The sequence below is a fragment of the Prunus dulcis genome, chromosome 4 (assembly GCF_902201215.1).
Source record: "Prunus dulcis chromosome 4, ALMONDv2, whole genome shotgun sequence".
NCBI lineage: Eukaryota > Viridiplantae > Streptophyta > Magnoliopsida > Rosales > Rosaceae > Prunus > Prunus dulcis.
This window is the reverse complement of record NC_047653.1, coordinates 12885927-12901585: the sequence shown is the minus strand read 5'-3', so window position 1 is coordinate 12901585 and position 15659 is coordinate 12885927. Positions and strand designations below refer to the sequence as shown.

Here is a 15659-nt window from a genome sequence, read left to right as displayed (position 1 = left end):
GCTAAGTTTGTGAGCAGATGTCTGATTTGTCAACAAGTGAAAGGGGAGTGGCAGAAACTATCGGGACTTATGCAGCCACTTCCAATCCCTGAATGGAAGTGGGAGCATATCACAATGGACTTCGTTTTCAAACTTCCACGTACTTCAAAAGGGCATGACGAAATTTGGGTGATAGTTGACCGACTCACCAAATCCGCCCATTTTCTACCTATAAAAGAAACCTATTCCTTGTCAAAGCTGGCGAAACTCTTTGTGGATGAGATAGTTAGATTGCACGGAGCTTCTGTGTCCATTGTATCAGACAGGGATGCAAGGTTCACGTCTCATTTATGGAAGTGTTTACAAGAGGCTATGGGTACTAAGTTACTTTTTAGTACTGCTTTTCATCCTCAAACCGATGGACAGTCGGAAAGAACCATTCAAACCTTGGAAGACATGTTGAGAGCTTGTGTGTTACAGCTGAAGGATAATTAGGATACTCACCTTGCCTTGATGGAATTTGCATATAACAACAGTTATCATTCGAGCATTGAGATGGCTCAGTATGAGGCTTTGTCCGCTTTGGGCCCCCCTCTCTGCCCGCACGATTTTATTTCTGGGAGCTCACGAGCAACTTCCCAGTGGGTCACCCATCCTGGGATTGCTCTAGCCCTCAACTCGTTTAACTTCGGAGTTCCTACGACTCCGAAGCCAGTGAGCTCCCAAAAAGCCTCGTGCTAGATGGATGCGGGTGTGCACATATAAGGCACATCACCCCCTCTCCGTTGGTTGATGTGGGATCTTACAATTGACTTGAGAAGAGAAATTATGGAGGAAGCTCACTGTTCCACGTACTCTATGCATCCCGGTTTACTAAGATGTATCGGACTCTACGTGAGCACTACTCATGGCCACATATGAAAGGTGATATTGCTAAGTTTGTGAGCAGATGTCTGATTTGTCAACAAGTGAAAGCGGAGTGGCAGAAACTATCGGGACTTATGCAGCCACTTCCAATCCCTGAATGGAAGTGGGAGCATATCACAATGGACTTCGTTTTCAAACTTCCACGTACTTCAAAAGGGCATGACGGAATTTAGGTGATAGTTGACCGACTCACCAAATCCGCCCATTTTCTACCTATAAAAGAAACCTATTCCTTGTCAAAGCAGGCGAAACTCTTTGTGGATGAGATAGTAAGATTGCACGGAGCTTCTGTGTCCATTGTATTAGACAGGGATGCAAGGTTCACGTCTCATTTCTGGAAGTGTTTACAAGAGGCTATGGGTACTAAGTTACGTTTTAGTACTGCTTTTCATCCTCAAACTGATGGACAGTCGGAAAGAACCATTCAAACCTTGGAAGACATGTTGAGAGCTTGTGTGTTACAGCTGAAGGATAATTGGGATACTCACCTTGCCTTGATGGAATTTGCATATAACAACAGTTATCATTCGAGCATTGAGATGGCTCCGTATGAGGCTTTGTATGGGAGGCAGTATAGAACTCCTATTTGTTGGAATGAGGTGGGTGACAAAAAAGTGGAAAAGGTGGACAATATCCGAGCAACAACTGAGAAGGTGAATATGATTAGAGAGAAGTTGAAAATCGCACAAGACCGACAGAAGAGCTATGCGGATAACAGATCCAAGGATCTTGAGTTTACAGTTGGGGATTGGGTATTCTTGAAGTTATCTCCATGGAAGGGTGTGATGAGGTTTGGTAAACGTGGGAAGTTAAGCCCTCGTTATATTGGACCTTATGAAATCACGGAGCGCATTGGACCAGTTGCCTATAGACTTGCTTTACCTACCGAACTATCTCGGATCCATGACTGTTTCATGTATCCATGCTAAGGAAGTACATGCCTGATCCTTCTCATGTTCTGGAATATCAACCCGTGGAGTTGAGAGAATATTTGACGTATGAAGAACAACCAGTGCAGATTTTGGATAGAAAAGAACAAAGGTTACGCTCCAGATCTATTCCTGTGGTAAAAGTTTTGTGGATAAGTCAAACTGTTGAAGAAGCTACTTGGGAGCCCGAGGCACAGATGCCGGCCAAGTACCCTTATCTCTTCCTTTGACAGGTACGTAAATTTCGGGGACGAAATTTTTTTTAAGGGGGTGGATTGTAAGATCCCACATCAACCAACGGAGAGGGGGTGGTGTGCCTTCTATGTGCACACCCGCATCCATCTAGCACTAGGCCTTTAATTGTCACATCCCGGATCGACTCCGCTGTAGCACGATATTGTCCGCTTTGGGCCCCCCTCTCTGCCCGCACGGTTTTGTTTCTGGGAGCTCACTAGCAACTTCCCAGTGGGTCACCAATCCTGGGATTGCTCTAGTCCTCAATTCGCTTAACTTCGGAGTTCCTACGACTCCGAAGCCAGTGAGCTCCCAAAAGGCCTCGTGCTAGATGGATGCGGGTGTGCACATATAAGGCACATCACCCCCTCTCCGTTGGTTGATGTGGGATCTTACAAAAGTCGTAGGAACTCCGAAGTTAAGGGAGTTGGGGGCTAGGAACAATCCGGGGATGGGTGACCCACCCGGGGAGAAGTTGCTCGTGAGCTCCCGAAACAAAACCGTGTCTTGGGCGAGAGAGTGGGCCCAAGGCGGACAATATCTTTGCCTACGGCGGAACCATCCCGGAGATGTGACAATTTGGTATTAGAGCCACTTTGCCGTGTGGTGTGAAGTGTGCCGACAGGGGGACGTCGGTCCCTTAAGGTGGATTGTAGATCCCATCAACCAACGAAGAGAATTGATGTGCCTTATATGTGCACACCCGCATCCATCTAGAACGAGGCCTTTTGGGAGCTCACTAGTTTCGCAGGTCGTAGGAACTCCTAAGTTAAGCGAGTTGGGGCTAGAAGCAATCCCAGGGCGGGTGACCCACTGGGAAGTTGCTCGTGAGCTTCCAAAACAAAACCGTGCGGCGAGAGGGGGCCCAAAGCGGACAATATCGTGCTACGGCGGGCCGATCCAGGAATGTGACAATTTGAATCAAGCCACTCTGCCGTGTGGTGCGATTGTGCCGACGAGGACGTCGGGCCCTTAATGGGGGTGGATTGTAAGATCTCATATCAACCAACGGAGAGGAGGTGATGTGCCTTATATGTGCACACCCGCATCCATCTAGCACGAGGCCTTTAATTGTCACATCCCGGATAGGCTCCGCCGTAGCATGATATTGTCCTTTGGGCCCCCTCTCTACCCGCATTTTCGGTTTTAGGGAGCTCACGAGCAACTTCCCAGTGGGTCACCTATCCTGGGATTGCTCTAGCCCTCAACTCGCTTAACTTCGGAGTTCCTACGACTCCGAAACCAGTGAGCTCCCAAAAGGCCTCGTACTAGATGGATGCGAGTGTGTACATATAAGGCACATCACCCCCTCTCCGTTGATTGATGTGAGATCTTACAATCCACACCCATTAAGGGCCCGACGTCCTCGTCGGCACACTCGCACCACACGGCAGAGTGGCTCTGATACCAAATTGTCACATCCCGGGATCGGCTCTGCCGTAGCACGATATTGTCCGCTTTGGGCCCCCCTCTATGCCCGCACGGTTTTGTTTCTGAGAGCTCACGAGCAACTTCCCAGTGGGTCACCCATCTTGGGATTGCTCTAGCCCTCAACTCGCTTAACTTCAGAGTTCCTACGACTCCGAAGCCAGTGAGCTCCCAAAAAGCATCGTGCTAGATGGATACGGGTGTGCACATATAAGGCACATCGCCCCCTCTCCGTTGGTTGATGTGGGATCTTATAGAAGGTTCCAACAGTGAGTCAAGATGCTTGCTAGCTCTGGATGTGTTGTTTTGCTGAATAGGAGATACCCCCTTTTATAGGCCCTGGAAGCCCCTTCTGGTTCAAGAACCATAGATAACTTTCCTCAAATTTTGCCAAGTCTTCCCTTCCATTTCCCTTCACTTCCTTTGATTCAATCTTTTTTTGTGAAAATTCATTAATCCAAGCATATTAGGATAGAGCATTTTGGGGCTCCAAGGTTTTCCTGCAGCTAACTTCTTCCATCCCGGGTGAGGCGCCTCTTGCTTTTTTCTCTTGGTTTTCCTACCAAAGCTTGTAGAGGAAAGAATGGGTAAGGGTGCTGGTCCAAAAGGTGTTTTACTTCTAGTAGTCAGTGCACATGGGTTTCACTTAGTTTTAACGATGGCTTGATTTTGATTTGGTTTTAATAGGATGTTGGGATATTTTCTAAGATGCTAGGCCATTTCACTAAGGTGCTGGATTGTTTTCTCTCTGTCATGCTTACCTAAATATTTAGGCTCAAGCAATGGGCCTGAGTTTGGAGCTCTCAAGCAGCCCAAAACTTCCACTTTTTGGACCATTAATGGGCATCATGAAGACTCGTAACCATCCATACCACAACCTGCTCAGCAAGCCCCAGGCATTCGCGTGACTTAGTGCCAAGATAAAGGTTTTCGCTTGGCGTTGCGTGTTATTTAGCATGCTTGTGCTCGAGCTTTACTGTATTGTAATGGGCTATGGCCGAGCCAAATGGCACTCGATGGGATAATAAGCGCGGAGCCAATACATTTTACTATCTTGTTACAACCTTTCTACTTGGCGGGTTGCGTATTTGATTGGCGTGATACGTGGACCATAACTTGTGCAAGCGTACACGACAATCTCTTGCTTACCTCAGTCGGGCTTCTTCCCTAGTTAAGTGTTCTACTGGGCTAGAAATATATTTGAGCCCACCCTTGGATTTTTTGGGCCTCAACAATTCTATAGTTATTTTTTTAATTCAATTTGATTGGTTCATCTCTATAAAAAAATAATAATAATAATTAAAAAAATAGTTAGCATTAACTGAGTACACCTTATGATTTAAGTACACCTTAATATTTAAATTAAATTGTAAAATTAACTAAGTACACCTTATTTAACTACCAAAAATACCCCTGATACACCGTAATACAATATATCACAATTCAATATATTAAAATTACATTTGTTTTAAATGTAATTTAAAATTTGTTTGCTATGCCAAGTCAAATGTTTGTATGCTTCCACCTGATTGTGAGAGTTCATTATGCCAAAATTTTGCGTTGGCAATGGATGTAAGATCCCACATCAACCAACGGAGAGGGGGTGATGTGCCTTATATGTGCACACTTGCATTCATCTAGCACGAGGCCTTTTGGGAGCTCACTGGCTTCGGAGTCGTCGGAACTCCGAAGTTAAGCGAGTTGGGGGCTAGAGTAATCCCAGGATTGGTGACCCACTAGGAAGTTACTCGTGAGTTCCCAGAAACAAAACCGTGAGGGCAGAGAGGGGGCCCAAAGCGGACAATATCGTGCTACGGCCAAGCCGATCCGGGGGTGTGACAACGGATAAAATATGTTTCCTATTAGGCTCCCCTACCGATGTATCATGTATTGATACATAGGAGCTTGTGGATACTTGGTCTTTGAACCTTCTCTTATAGTCTTAGCAGCTACAACACAAATAACATATAAGAAGTATGCTTTTTGTAACTTTGAACCTAATACAATTGCAAAAGTTTGCAAAAGTTTGAGTTTTTTGAGTTAGAACTGATCAAGAATCTTTTGAGTCTTTATTGGGATATTTGATGCTTTATGTTTCAAAAAAATGATGGTAGTGGTGAAGGAAGAGGAAGAAGAAAGGGCCCTAAGCCCAAGAAGAGCCTGGGTGGTTGATGATGGTGGTGGGTTTTGAAGTGGGTTTGGTATTATTGGAGAGAAGAGGAGGCTTGAGAAGTGATGGAGGTTGATAAGTGTTTGTCTGCCTGTTTCCCTCATGGCTTTGCCATTTCGTGGCCTTTTCTTATTAAAATTAGAGTGTGCTTATTAAAATTACATTTATTCCATAATTTAATATATTATTTTTGGTTATTTTATATTAGGGTAAATTAGTAATTCAATAAATAGTTTGATAGTATGGTATACTCAGTTAATTTTAGGGTTCGTTTAGCAGCACTCTAATTAAAAATTTAAACTATAAATAAAACAAAGCAACATTAAATTATAGGGGGGCACTAAAAGTCATTTCTCTCTCCTTAAATCTAGAAGCTTCTAGAGGTTTCCCTAATTTATGAGGTAGATAAGGAGTATGGTTAGAGTTGTATTTTTTCAATTGCTCTCTAAAATTTGTTTAAGAGCAATTCCACCGAGGAGCCCAAGCCCGAGGCTGGGGGGAGGACACCTGAAAAATACATTTCCAGGGGGCCACTTTTGCCCGGGCTGGTTGTGGGACCCACAAAGACTGCCTGGCCCGACCTGCGGCCCGAGAGGGAGGCTGACGTCAGGGATGCACGCGCCAACGGTAAAAAAAATTTGAACTCGTGTGCGCTGACGTCATCCATGTGTGTTTCCAATGGCTAGAAGACACGTGTCTTCGCCTGGGCACTCTGATCTGCTGCTTCTCCTCAATCCAACGGCTGACCTTTTTTTGCCTATAAAATTATGAAAAAAATTCAAATTTTTTTTTTAAAGTACCAAAAAATTCTGAATTTTTTATCTATAAATACCTATCAATACCCTTCACTTTCAACACTAATCCTCATACATTTTCTTCTACTTCTACTATTATTCACTATTTACTCAACATTTTATTCTCTTTCAAATTGTATTTTTATTTCTTATCTTTTTGGCTTTTTCTATCAAAACCGGAGGAGCGTGTAGCACCATGGAAGATGTTTTCTTGTCTGAGTGTTGGGTCCAAATTAGTCATTGTCCCGTGTCAGCAATGAGATGAAATTTTTTCATATGTGGAAAAAAATTCATGCCGAATTTTGTGAAAGAATTCCGGGGTCGACTCGTACGAAAATGACATTGTCTAGTAGGCGAAAAATTCTCAATAAATAGTTGGAAAAATAGAGAGATACCTTGACAAAAGCAAGGACAACCATAGAAGCGGGAAAAATCTTAGTATCGAGGTAAATATTTTGTAATTTTCATTTTATTAAGTTTAATGTCCTAATATATATTTTTTATAATGTTTCTTGCATTTTCAATATTTTGTTAATATTTCTTGCATTTCCAATTGTTTCTTAATATTTCTTGCATAAATAATATTTTATTAATATTTGTTGCATTTCCAATATATTTGTAAGGTTAATTGCATTTCTATTTTATTTTTTTATGTTACTTGCATTTTCAATATTTTGTTAATATTTCTTGCATTTCCAATTGTTTCTTAATATTTCTTGCTTAAATAATATTTTGTTAATATTTGTTGCATTTCCAATATATTTGTAAGGTTAATTGCATTTCCATTATATTTTAAATATTCCTTGCATTTCCATTTTTTGTTTTGTTGTTGTTAATTGATCATGCAAGTACTGATGTGGTTTGGTGCAATTGAGCAAGGCAAAAAATCTTTCAACCATCAAAAATGTTGGGAGGTGGTGAAAAATTGCAAACGCTTCAGAATTATTCCCACGGGTCCCCCCGTTATGTTAAACGAGACGCCACTCCATGATTCAACGGCATCAGATTCACCTTTCGATTCCCCTATGAGTCAAGACTCTCCCATCAAAAAGGAGCCGAGGTCCATTGGCCGAAAGGCTGTGAAGGCGAAGAAATGGAGTAATTCTAACTCTAGTACGTCAAAATTTTGGAGGAAATTGCAAGGCAGAGCGCCATAAGAATTGAAAATTGAGAAGAAACACCAAGAGAATGAGATAGCAATTCGAGCAGAATATGTACAAGAAATGGAGTATTTGCGCAAACAACACATTGACAAGACGGATCCGGAAACCATGGTCATGGATACAAGCCATATGTCCCCTGAAACAAAACAATTTTGGAAGCTACAACGAAGGGATGTTATGAGAAGAAGACTTTTCCGTGACGATGGACCTAGCAACACGGATTGGTTAAATGATCAAAACCATTAAATTAGTTGGCATACCTTTTATTTATTTGTATTTTTCATGTTTTGTATTAAAGTTGTTGTAATTCATGTAATTTATTTTAGTGGTAGTAATTCTTAATGACTTGTATTCGCTTTCTTTATTTAATAAACAAAGCATTCAATAAAATACCTTTTTATTCAACATATTCCATACATCAAACAAAACAAATTAAAAGGAAAAACCACAATCAAAGCATAATAAAAAATAATAAAAACTACAAGCAAAGCCCAATACTAAAATCAAACCATAATAAATAAATAAAACAACACAACCAAACCATAACTAAATAAAACATAACCAAAGCATCTATGCTCCATCATTCACCATCATTGCCTTTCACCGCCCATAGATGATCCATCAAGTCAACTTGATGCCTTTCATGAATATAAGAAGATTGCATCTCTGTATATCGATCTATCATATGGGTCATGAAACGACCATCCCTATCCAACGGTTCCTGCTCCAATGGTTCTCCACTTGGCCCCATCAGCCTTTCATAAGTTCGTGTCAAGGCCGTTCATGGGATCCGGTTCGTAGACCTCTATAGCATCGTAATCATACTCATCCTCCACAATCATATTATGGAGAATGATGCAAGTCATCATAATGCTTCTCAGCACCTCCTCATCAAACATACGCGCCGCACCTCGAATAATCAACCACCGAGCTTGGAGGATGCCAAAATACCTTTCGACATCTTTCATGTATCCTTCATGATAGGAAGCAAATAATCTTTTGCTTCTGGGATCAGGGATTCGGAATGGATTTGACAAATGTGGTCCACCTTCGATAGATGTCGTTAGCTAGATAATACCCCGTCTGGTAGACAGTATTGTTGATTTGATAGGTGATATTTGGACACTCACCTCTCAAAAAATCGTTGAAGACCGGGGATTGACTCAGCACATTGAGGTCATTTTGAGATCCAGCAACTCCGAAGAAGGCATGCCAAACCCAGGTATCAAATCCAGCAACGGCTTCAAGGATGATACTTTTTTGGCCTTTTCTATTTCCGTAATCTCCTTGCCAGGCAGTTGAGCAATTCTTCAATTGCCAGTGTATGCAGTCGATGCTACCAATCATTCCTGGAAATCCTTGAGCTTCGGTTTTTTGTAGAAGCCGTTGGAGGTCCCTAGGAGTAGGTCTACACCAACATTCGTATAACAGCTGTAAGCTTTTGCTCCGGAAGAAGTCCCAAAACCCCAAAAGCATCACACTTTTTAAACAAAGTATGCATCATAATTGCAAATATAATGCATGACTTTATTGAACAAATGGGGTTGCATTCTATATCGCCTTCGAAAATCAACATCAGAGTACAAAGAAGTTGAGATAAAATAATCTTCCAAAAGATTCTTACCCCGAGAATGCCTATGTTTGTTCACATTCGGGCCATGGCCGACTTGTGAACCATGGCGACGACCTTGGTTCTTTTCATCAAACAAAGTCACTGCTATGACAACTTGTTGATCTTCTTCTCTCTGCAACCTTTGCCTTTCAGCTCGTCTATGGCTTCTCTCATTTGTTTCTCGCTCTTACCTCTCCAAGCATCTTCTCATGTCTTCCATTGAGAATGGAGTATGAATTCTAAACTCTGAGAAATGAAAATATAGAAAGATGTGGTGTGAGAGGTATGAGTTAAGCCTATAGTTTTATACAAAATTTTGGCCAGATAGAGATGACACGTGGCTCTATTTTAGAGGATGAAAATCTTATCTGAAATTTGAAATTTATTTGACATTTCAATGTTGAAATTCATCTAAAATTTGAAACTTATTTGAATTTTGAATTTTGAAATTCATCCGAAATTTGAATTTTGAAATTATCTGAATTTTGAATTTTGAAATGCATCCGAAATTTGAACCCAAAAATCTTATCCGATTATGAGATATGAATAGTCTTGACACATAGGAACCCCAAAATATTATCCAAATTAATTATTGAGGTAAAAGAATTTGTGGAAAAAAAAGAAAGAATAGTAATTGCTATTTGCCATGGCAACAGGTGGAAACACACATTACTTTTTGCAAGGGCAACTACTATTTACGTGAATAATGACTGCCCTAGCCCCGCCCCGCCCCGCCCCCCATTTGCCATGGCAAAGGGCAAATGGGTAGAGTTGCTCTAAGGAGGTGGTTTGGGAGCCCATTGTGGATGCTCTCTAATTTTTAGTTAAAATTTAGCTAAAAAGACTTGAAAAGTATTTTATGAGCTCTCTGTAAAATTTCAACTCCAACCATACTCCTTAGTTTAAAGAGTCATAAATGTTTTTAATATTTTTTAATACAATTTTTGAATAAAGTATAAACACAAAAGCAACAATAAAAAATAGTTGACATTAGATAAATGCTTAAAATAATATTAAATATAGAAACATTTAATTATAGGGAGTTATTAGGAGTCCTTTCTCTCTCCTCAAATTTAGGAGCTCCTAGAGATCTCTCTATTTTAGGAGCTGGATATGGAGCTTGGTTGGAGGTAGATTTTTTCAATTCCTCCCTAAATTTTAGCTGAAGAGGTGGTTTAGGAAGACTATTGTGGATGCTCTTACGATCCCCTTTTTTAAGGCAAATTCTACTCATGGGTTCTTAACATTTAATATCAAAGCCAGGTTTCACCATGCAACTAGGCCTAAATCCACAGAAAAGGCGACCTATAGGCTAGATTAAAATGATCGGTGTTATGTATGGGCATGATATTGAGTCATTGTATATAAGGAAAGGGCTACTATTGAGTTAGTGTCAATAGACTGGGCCAACGAGGACATTAGGTATGTAAGCGTGGTGGAATGCTAGGACTCACTAGGTTTAAGAATACATGGGCACCAGCCCCTTACAAGCCGATTTTTAAGGGCAAGTTCTATCCATAGGTTCTTATCAGGGGCATGTTGATAATATCCCACATCTAATAATCTTACATTCTAATAAAAAATGGTGGGTTAGAAAAAAATATTTAAGCTAAATCTTTTTGGTAAATTAAGCTAAAATTATTACAAGAAGTCGTCTTTGTCTTGTTTAAACTGAAATTTCCGTTGTTCGCGAAGAGGGGTTGGTCTGTTGCCATCCCGCGCTGTGGACATGGCGGCGAAGTTCGCTTTAGGGTCGGAGCCAGTGGCGGGTTCACTCGCACCCTCAAAGAAGAGAGAGTACAGAGTCACTAACAGGCTCCAAGAGGGCAAGAGGCCCTTATACGCCATCGTTTTCAACTTCATCGACTCTCGCTACTTCAACGTCTTCGCCACAGTCGGTGGCAATCGGGTTTGTTGCTCTTGCCCTCTATAACTCATCCTACAAGGAACTAAAAGCAACAAAAAAGAACCCTTTTTTTCGTAAAAGAAATTTACAATGGAACTCCAATGCCGGGATGTAAGCTGGACTTTCCTTCTTTTTCTCGGGAACCAAACAGAGATTTTATGCTTTTCTGACTGATTGTTATTATTTTTTTAATTTTTTAATTATATTTTGCTTTAATGGGTTTTGTTAGATAGAGTGGATTACTAGAGATTTCGGATCAATCTGGGTTTTTGGTCTCGGCTTTGCCTAATAATTTGTTTACATAGACGAAAGTTAGGGCCTTAGAATACAATGAAATGATTATTAAGGTTAGTGTTTGGGGAAAACAACGCAAAAGGCACCACATTTGATATTTACAATATTGGATTGCAATGCACCTGTGGTAGGGTTGAATTATAGTTGTTCTGAGCTGGTAATGTTATAGTTCACTGCTTCATTTGCAACTAAACAACATGAATTAGTTCCCATAAGTGATTATTTGCGTAAAAATCTTATCTGAGAGAGACAAATTACAAGGTTGGTTCTCTTTCCTCTATTTCTTGTACTTGTTGTAAAATGTTGCTTTTTTTATATATTATTCTTTTGTCAGGTGACTGTATACCAATGTCTAGAAGGGGGTGTGATCGCCGTGTTGCAGTCTTACATTGATGAAGATGTAAGTAAAGACAGCCATCATTCTGCCATTGTTCAAATGGATTAGTGTTCTCTTCTCAGTCACTTATCATACGGTTTAGCATTCATTTGCTGATTTTTAAAACTTTTCTTTGTTGATATGTGATTTACATGTGCTTTGTAGATCAGAAGGATGAGTCTTTTTACACTGCGAGCTGGGCATGCAACGTTGATGGAAATCCATTTCTTGTGGCTGGAGGAATTAATGGTATAATGCGGGTCATTGATTGTGGTAGTGAGAAGATAGACAAGGTATCTTAGTACTGTTTCCGATCTCCTAGTCTATACTTAGCATACAATCAGGATGTAGGTGTACATCTATTTCAGCTGAAATTTCTGAAAATTTTCAAATTGCTGGAGTGGCAACAAAAGTAGAGGACTTTTTTTTTTTTCTTTACATTCTTCCCCCCCTCCTAACATACTAATCTATGTGTAGAGTTTTGTTGGCCATGGGGATTCAATAAATGAAATCAGGACTCAGCCATTGAAGTCGTCACTTGTAGTGTCAGCAAGCAAAGTGAACACAATAACCTTTTCTTTTTTTTTCTTTGAAGATGTTGTTTTTTGTTTGCTTTATTGGTAATCTTATAACTTGCCAGGATGAGTCAGTTCGGCTATGGAATGTTCATACTGGAATATGTATTTTGATATTTGCTGGGGCAGGTGGTCACCGCAATGAAGTCCTGAGTGTGGTAAGCATATTGGACGAGGAGTTATGTCCTGCCACCCTTCTATTAATCTTTTTTAAAGAAATCTACTGTTTCGTTGTTTTGTAGGTAAGATTGTGATGCAAGAAAATGATTTGATAGGCTGTTTATACTTACCTTGTTCTCATTATTATAGGACTTTCATCCTTCTGACATATATCGAATTGCAAGTTGTGGGATGGACAACACTGTTAAGATCTGGTCAATGAAAGGTAGGACTTCATGGTGCTGCTCCATATGACAATTTACATAATTTGGTTTGGTAAGCCATAGTTATGTAACTATGTGACATGGATCACAATAGTCGCAAATTTAGCCATTCACAATATCCTGTCTGATAGACTGGACTTTGAGATTACACAGAGTTGTTGTGAAGACAATCAGTATTATGTGTATACTTATGCCTCTGAAAAGGTAGAATATACATTACTAATAGAAAATAGAAGAAGCCCTCATTGTTTTACTAGTATTGAGAAAGTAATGGGTTATGCGTGACTACTAATGTTGTGCTTTTCAAGTAATGTCATCTCAGGGTCAGAGTGCTTGATTGAAAGTTTGTACATGTGTTGACTAGGTGTAATCAAATATTATTTTTACTTTATTTTCTCATATATTGCTTTGTTTCAGAGTTCTGGACATATGTAGAAAAATCTTTCACATGGACAGATCTTCCATCAAAATTTCCAACAAAATATGTGCAATTTCCCGTGAGTACCTGTTGTTCTCTGTGTTACAGATTAGAGTTTTCATTCTCATTTTATCTGAGATTACTTTAACCTTTCAGGTATTCATAGCCTCCATTCATACAAACTATGTTGACTGTAATAGGTGGCTTGGTGATTTTCTCCTCTCAAAGGTGAATCACAATTTCATCCTGTATTTTCATTTTTGTCAGTGTAAAAGTCTAAAGGTGCTTTGGGAATGGAAAAGAGCCACATTATATAGGATGGAAAATCTTAATATCTCAAATCATGTTGCCTCTTCTAATTGATGTAGCTTAAATCAGCACAATCAGTTGGTTCAAATGACTTCATGAGAATGACATATCAATGCCTGAAAAGTTGCTTCATCTGTTTGTGGTCGTATCAAGCTCTGCTTAGCTTATTAGATCATCTAAAAGCCAGATAAATTTTAATAGCTATTTTGCATGGTGTGCTAAATTTGTCCGCATATAACAAATAAATTTCAAATATGGGTAGCTTGAATTGCTTTTAGATTTCTGTTGTAGCTGGATTTCATATGTTCTCTAATGATTACATTAATTGATTATGTTTTGAATTTTCAGAGTGTTGACAATGAAATTGTGCTGTGGGAACCGAAAATGAAGGAACAGTCTCCTGGGGAGGTTAGAATACCTTGCTCCTCTTGTTTTAGATGTTAATGGCCGATAACTTTTTTGTTTTTTGGTTTTTATCATTTTTTTGTAAATTTATTTAAAGAGATGGAGGGAATGTATAGCAGAAGAGTAAGAGAGAGAGAGAGGGAGGTGAGAAGGGTTCGGAAGAAATGAGTGGAATATTATTAAACTAAAGACAAGTCTAAAAAGTGTTTATCTCTTACTCTATAAACTATTCTATTTATTTTCTCTCTTTTCTTCCTCACCCTCTATTTTCTGGCTACTCAATGTACTTTGTCCCTTTCTTTTTCCCTTTATCTTTCTAATTATAAACAAAACAGTTACCGAACAAGCCCTATATTTTCTTATTCTTTACGGTGTATTCCATGAATATCTGCTGATATTGGTTGACTCTGTAGAAGTCCAGTGATTCTACTTTCTGGTGGGCTAAAATGTTATTGGATGCTTTCTGATTAGGGTACTGTTGACATCCTTCAAAAATACCCAGTTCCGGAGTGTGATATTTGGTTTATCAAGTTTTCCTGTGATTTCCACTACAATGCAGCTGCTATAGGTAAATGCAAACTGCAGTTGATATAATTCTTGATACTTTCAAACGTAAACTTTAGATGTTCCAACTGTTGCACAACTATATGTCGACTTCTTAGCCTCTACTGTTTTCTGTCTAGCAGGGAATAGAGAAGGAAAGATCTTTGTTTGGGAACTACAATCCAGCCCTCCTGTTCTAATTGCAAAGTCCGTTTGGTTTTATTTTTCTTTACCCAAACTTCATGCTGAAGAAATTTTGTCTATATGCCGGTCGGTAATCATAACCTTGCACCTTTTTTCAGGTTGATACATCCTCAATCAAAATCGCCAATTAGACAAACTGCCACGTCTTTTGATGGAAGGTGACTCTCCTACATGGTTTATTTATCATTATTTTTGTTACATATATCTTTATATGACATTGTAATGTGAAAATTTATCCTCGTTGTATCATTATATATTGCAGCACCATTCTCAGCTGTTGTGAGGATGGGACTATTTGGCGCTGGGATGCCATGGAAAATTCTTAAAGCCTATCCAAGTGGGTGTACATTGGCATGAATTTTGTAAAATGCTCATCGCCTTGGCTCAGCTTTGGTTAATTGTGGTAATGTATTTCGTAATATTTATCGAAATTTAGAGTACGGATGACTAGACTTTGGTGAACCTTTTACTCCAGCCTAGTTGTTATGTGTAACTTATGTGAGGTTGATCGCATGTCTACTTTAATAGAATTTTAGACCATGTTATTCAATCTTGCCTTTTTATGTTATAAAATATGCGACGCACTTTGGCTTTAGTATCAGCCAGTCATGTTTAACTCTCAGTGCACATTGAGGGCTCGCATGGTTTGTGCTCTTATGGAAGAAGTGAAGCCTTCGTCGATTGAGGAGATTCTGCTAGTGCCATGGGCGTATTGACACAAAATTACGAAGTAACATTTCACACAAAAGGAAAGAAAAAACAGAGAAAATGAACATGATGCAAACTACAAAGCAAACCAGTTGCATTCCTTATTTAGAAATTCAAGTCCCCCGGCCAACAAACATGTACTTCTATACCAAATTTAAGTCCAAATTGCAGCACATTATGAACCAGAAACTTAGGACCAAATTTCCCTTATTTGTAAATCAAACACTATCATCCATGGATGTTTCATAAAATAAAAATTAAGCTAACAGGGCAAGTCTATTATTTTTTTAATACAAGCGGTA

General features: G+C 39.7%; 1 protein-coding gene across 1 annotated transcript; it reads left to right on the top strand.

Annotated features, from left to right (window-relative positions):
• The first annotated feature begins 10871 nt into the window (after positions 1 to 10871).
• On the top strand, positions 10872 to 15265 carry LOC117626318 (polycomb group protein FIE1). The gene is made up of 13 exons (XM_034357985.1): positions 10872 to 11145; positions 11771 to 11836; positions 11983 to 12105; positions 12290 to 12370; positions 12453 to 12545; positions 12697 to 12772; positions 13188 to 13267; positions 13345 to 13416; positions 13846 to 13905; positions 14374 to 14470; positions 14589 to 14652; positions 14748 to 14807; positions 14912 to 15265. The coding sequence occupies exons 1-13, from the start codon at positions 10966 to 10968 to the stop codon at positions 14973 to 14975; spliced, it is 1116 nt and encodes a 371-aa protein (XP_034213876.1). The 5' UTR covers positions 10872 to 10965; the 3' UTR covers positions 14976 to 15265.
• The last annotated feature ends 394 nt before the right edge of the window (positions 15266 to 15659 follow it).

Coding starts and splice junctions, on each gene's coding strand:
- LOC117626318 (XM_034357985.1), top strand. CDS start 10,966: ATGGCGGCGAAGTTCGCTTTAGGGTCGGAGCCAGTGGCGGGTTCACTC. Junction 12,773..13,187: donor TAAGATCTGGTCAATGAAAG/GTAGGACTTCAT, acceptor GCTTTGTTTCAG/AGTTCTGGACATATGTAGAA. Junction 14,808..14,911: donor GCCACGTCTTTTGATGGAAG/GTGACTCTCCTA, acceptor TATATATTGCAG/CACCATTCTCAGCTGTTGTG.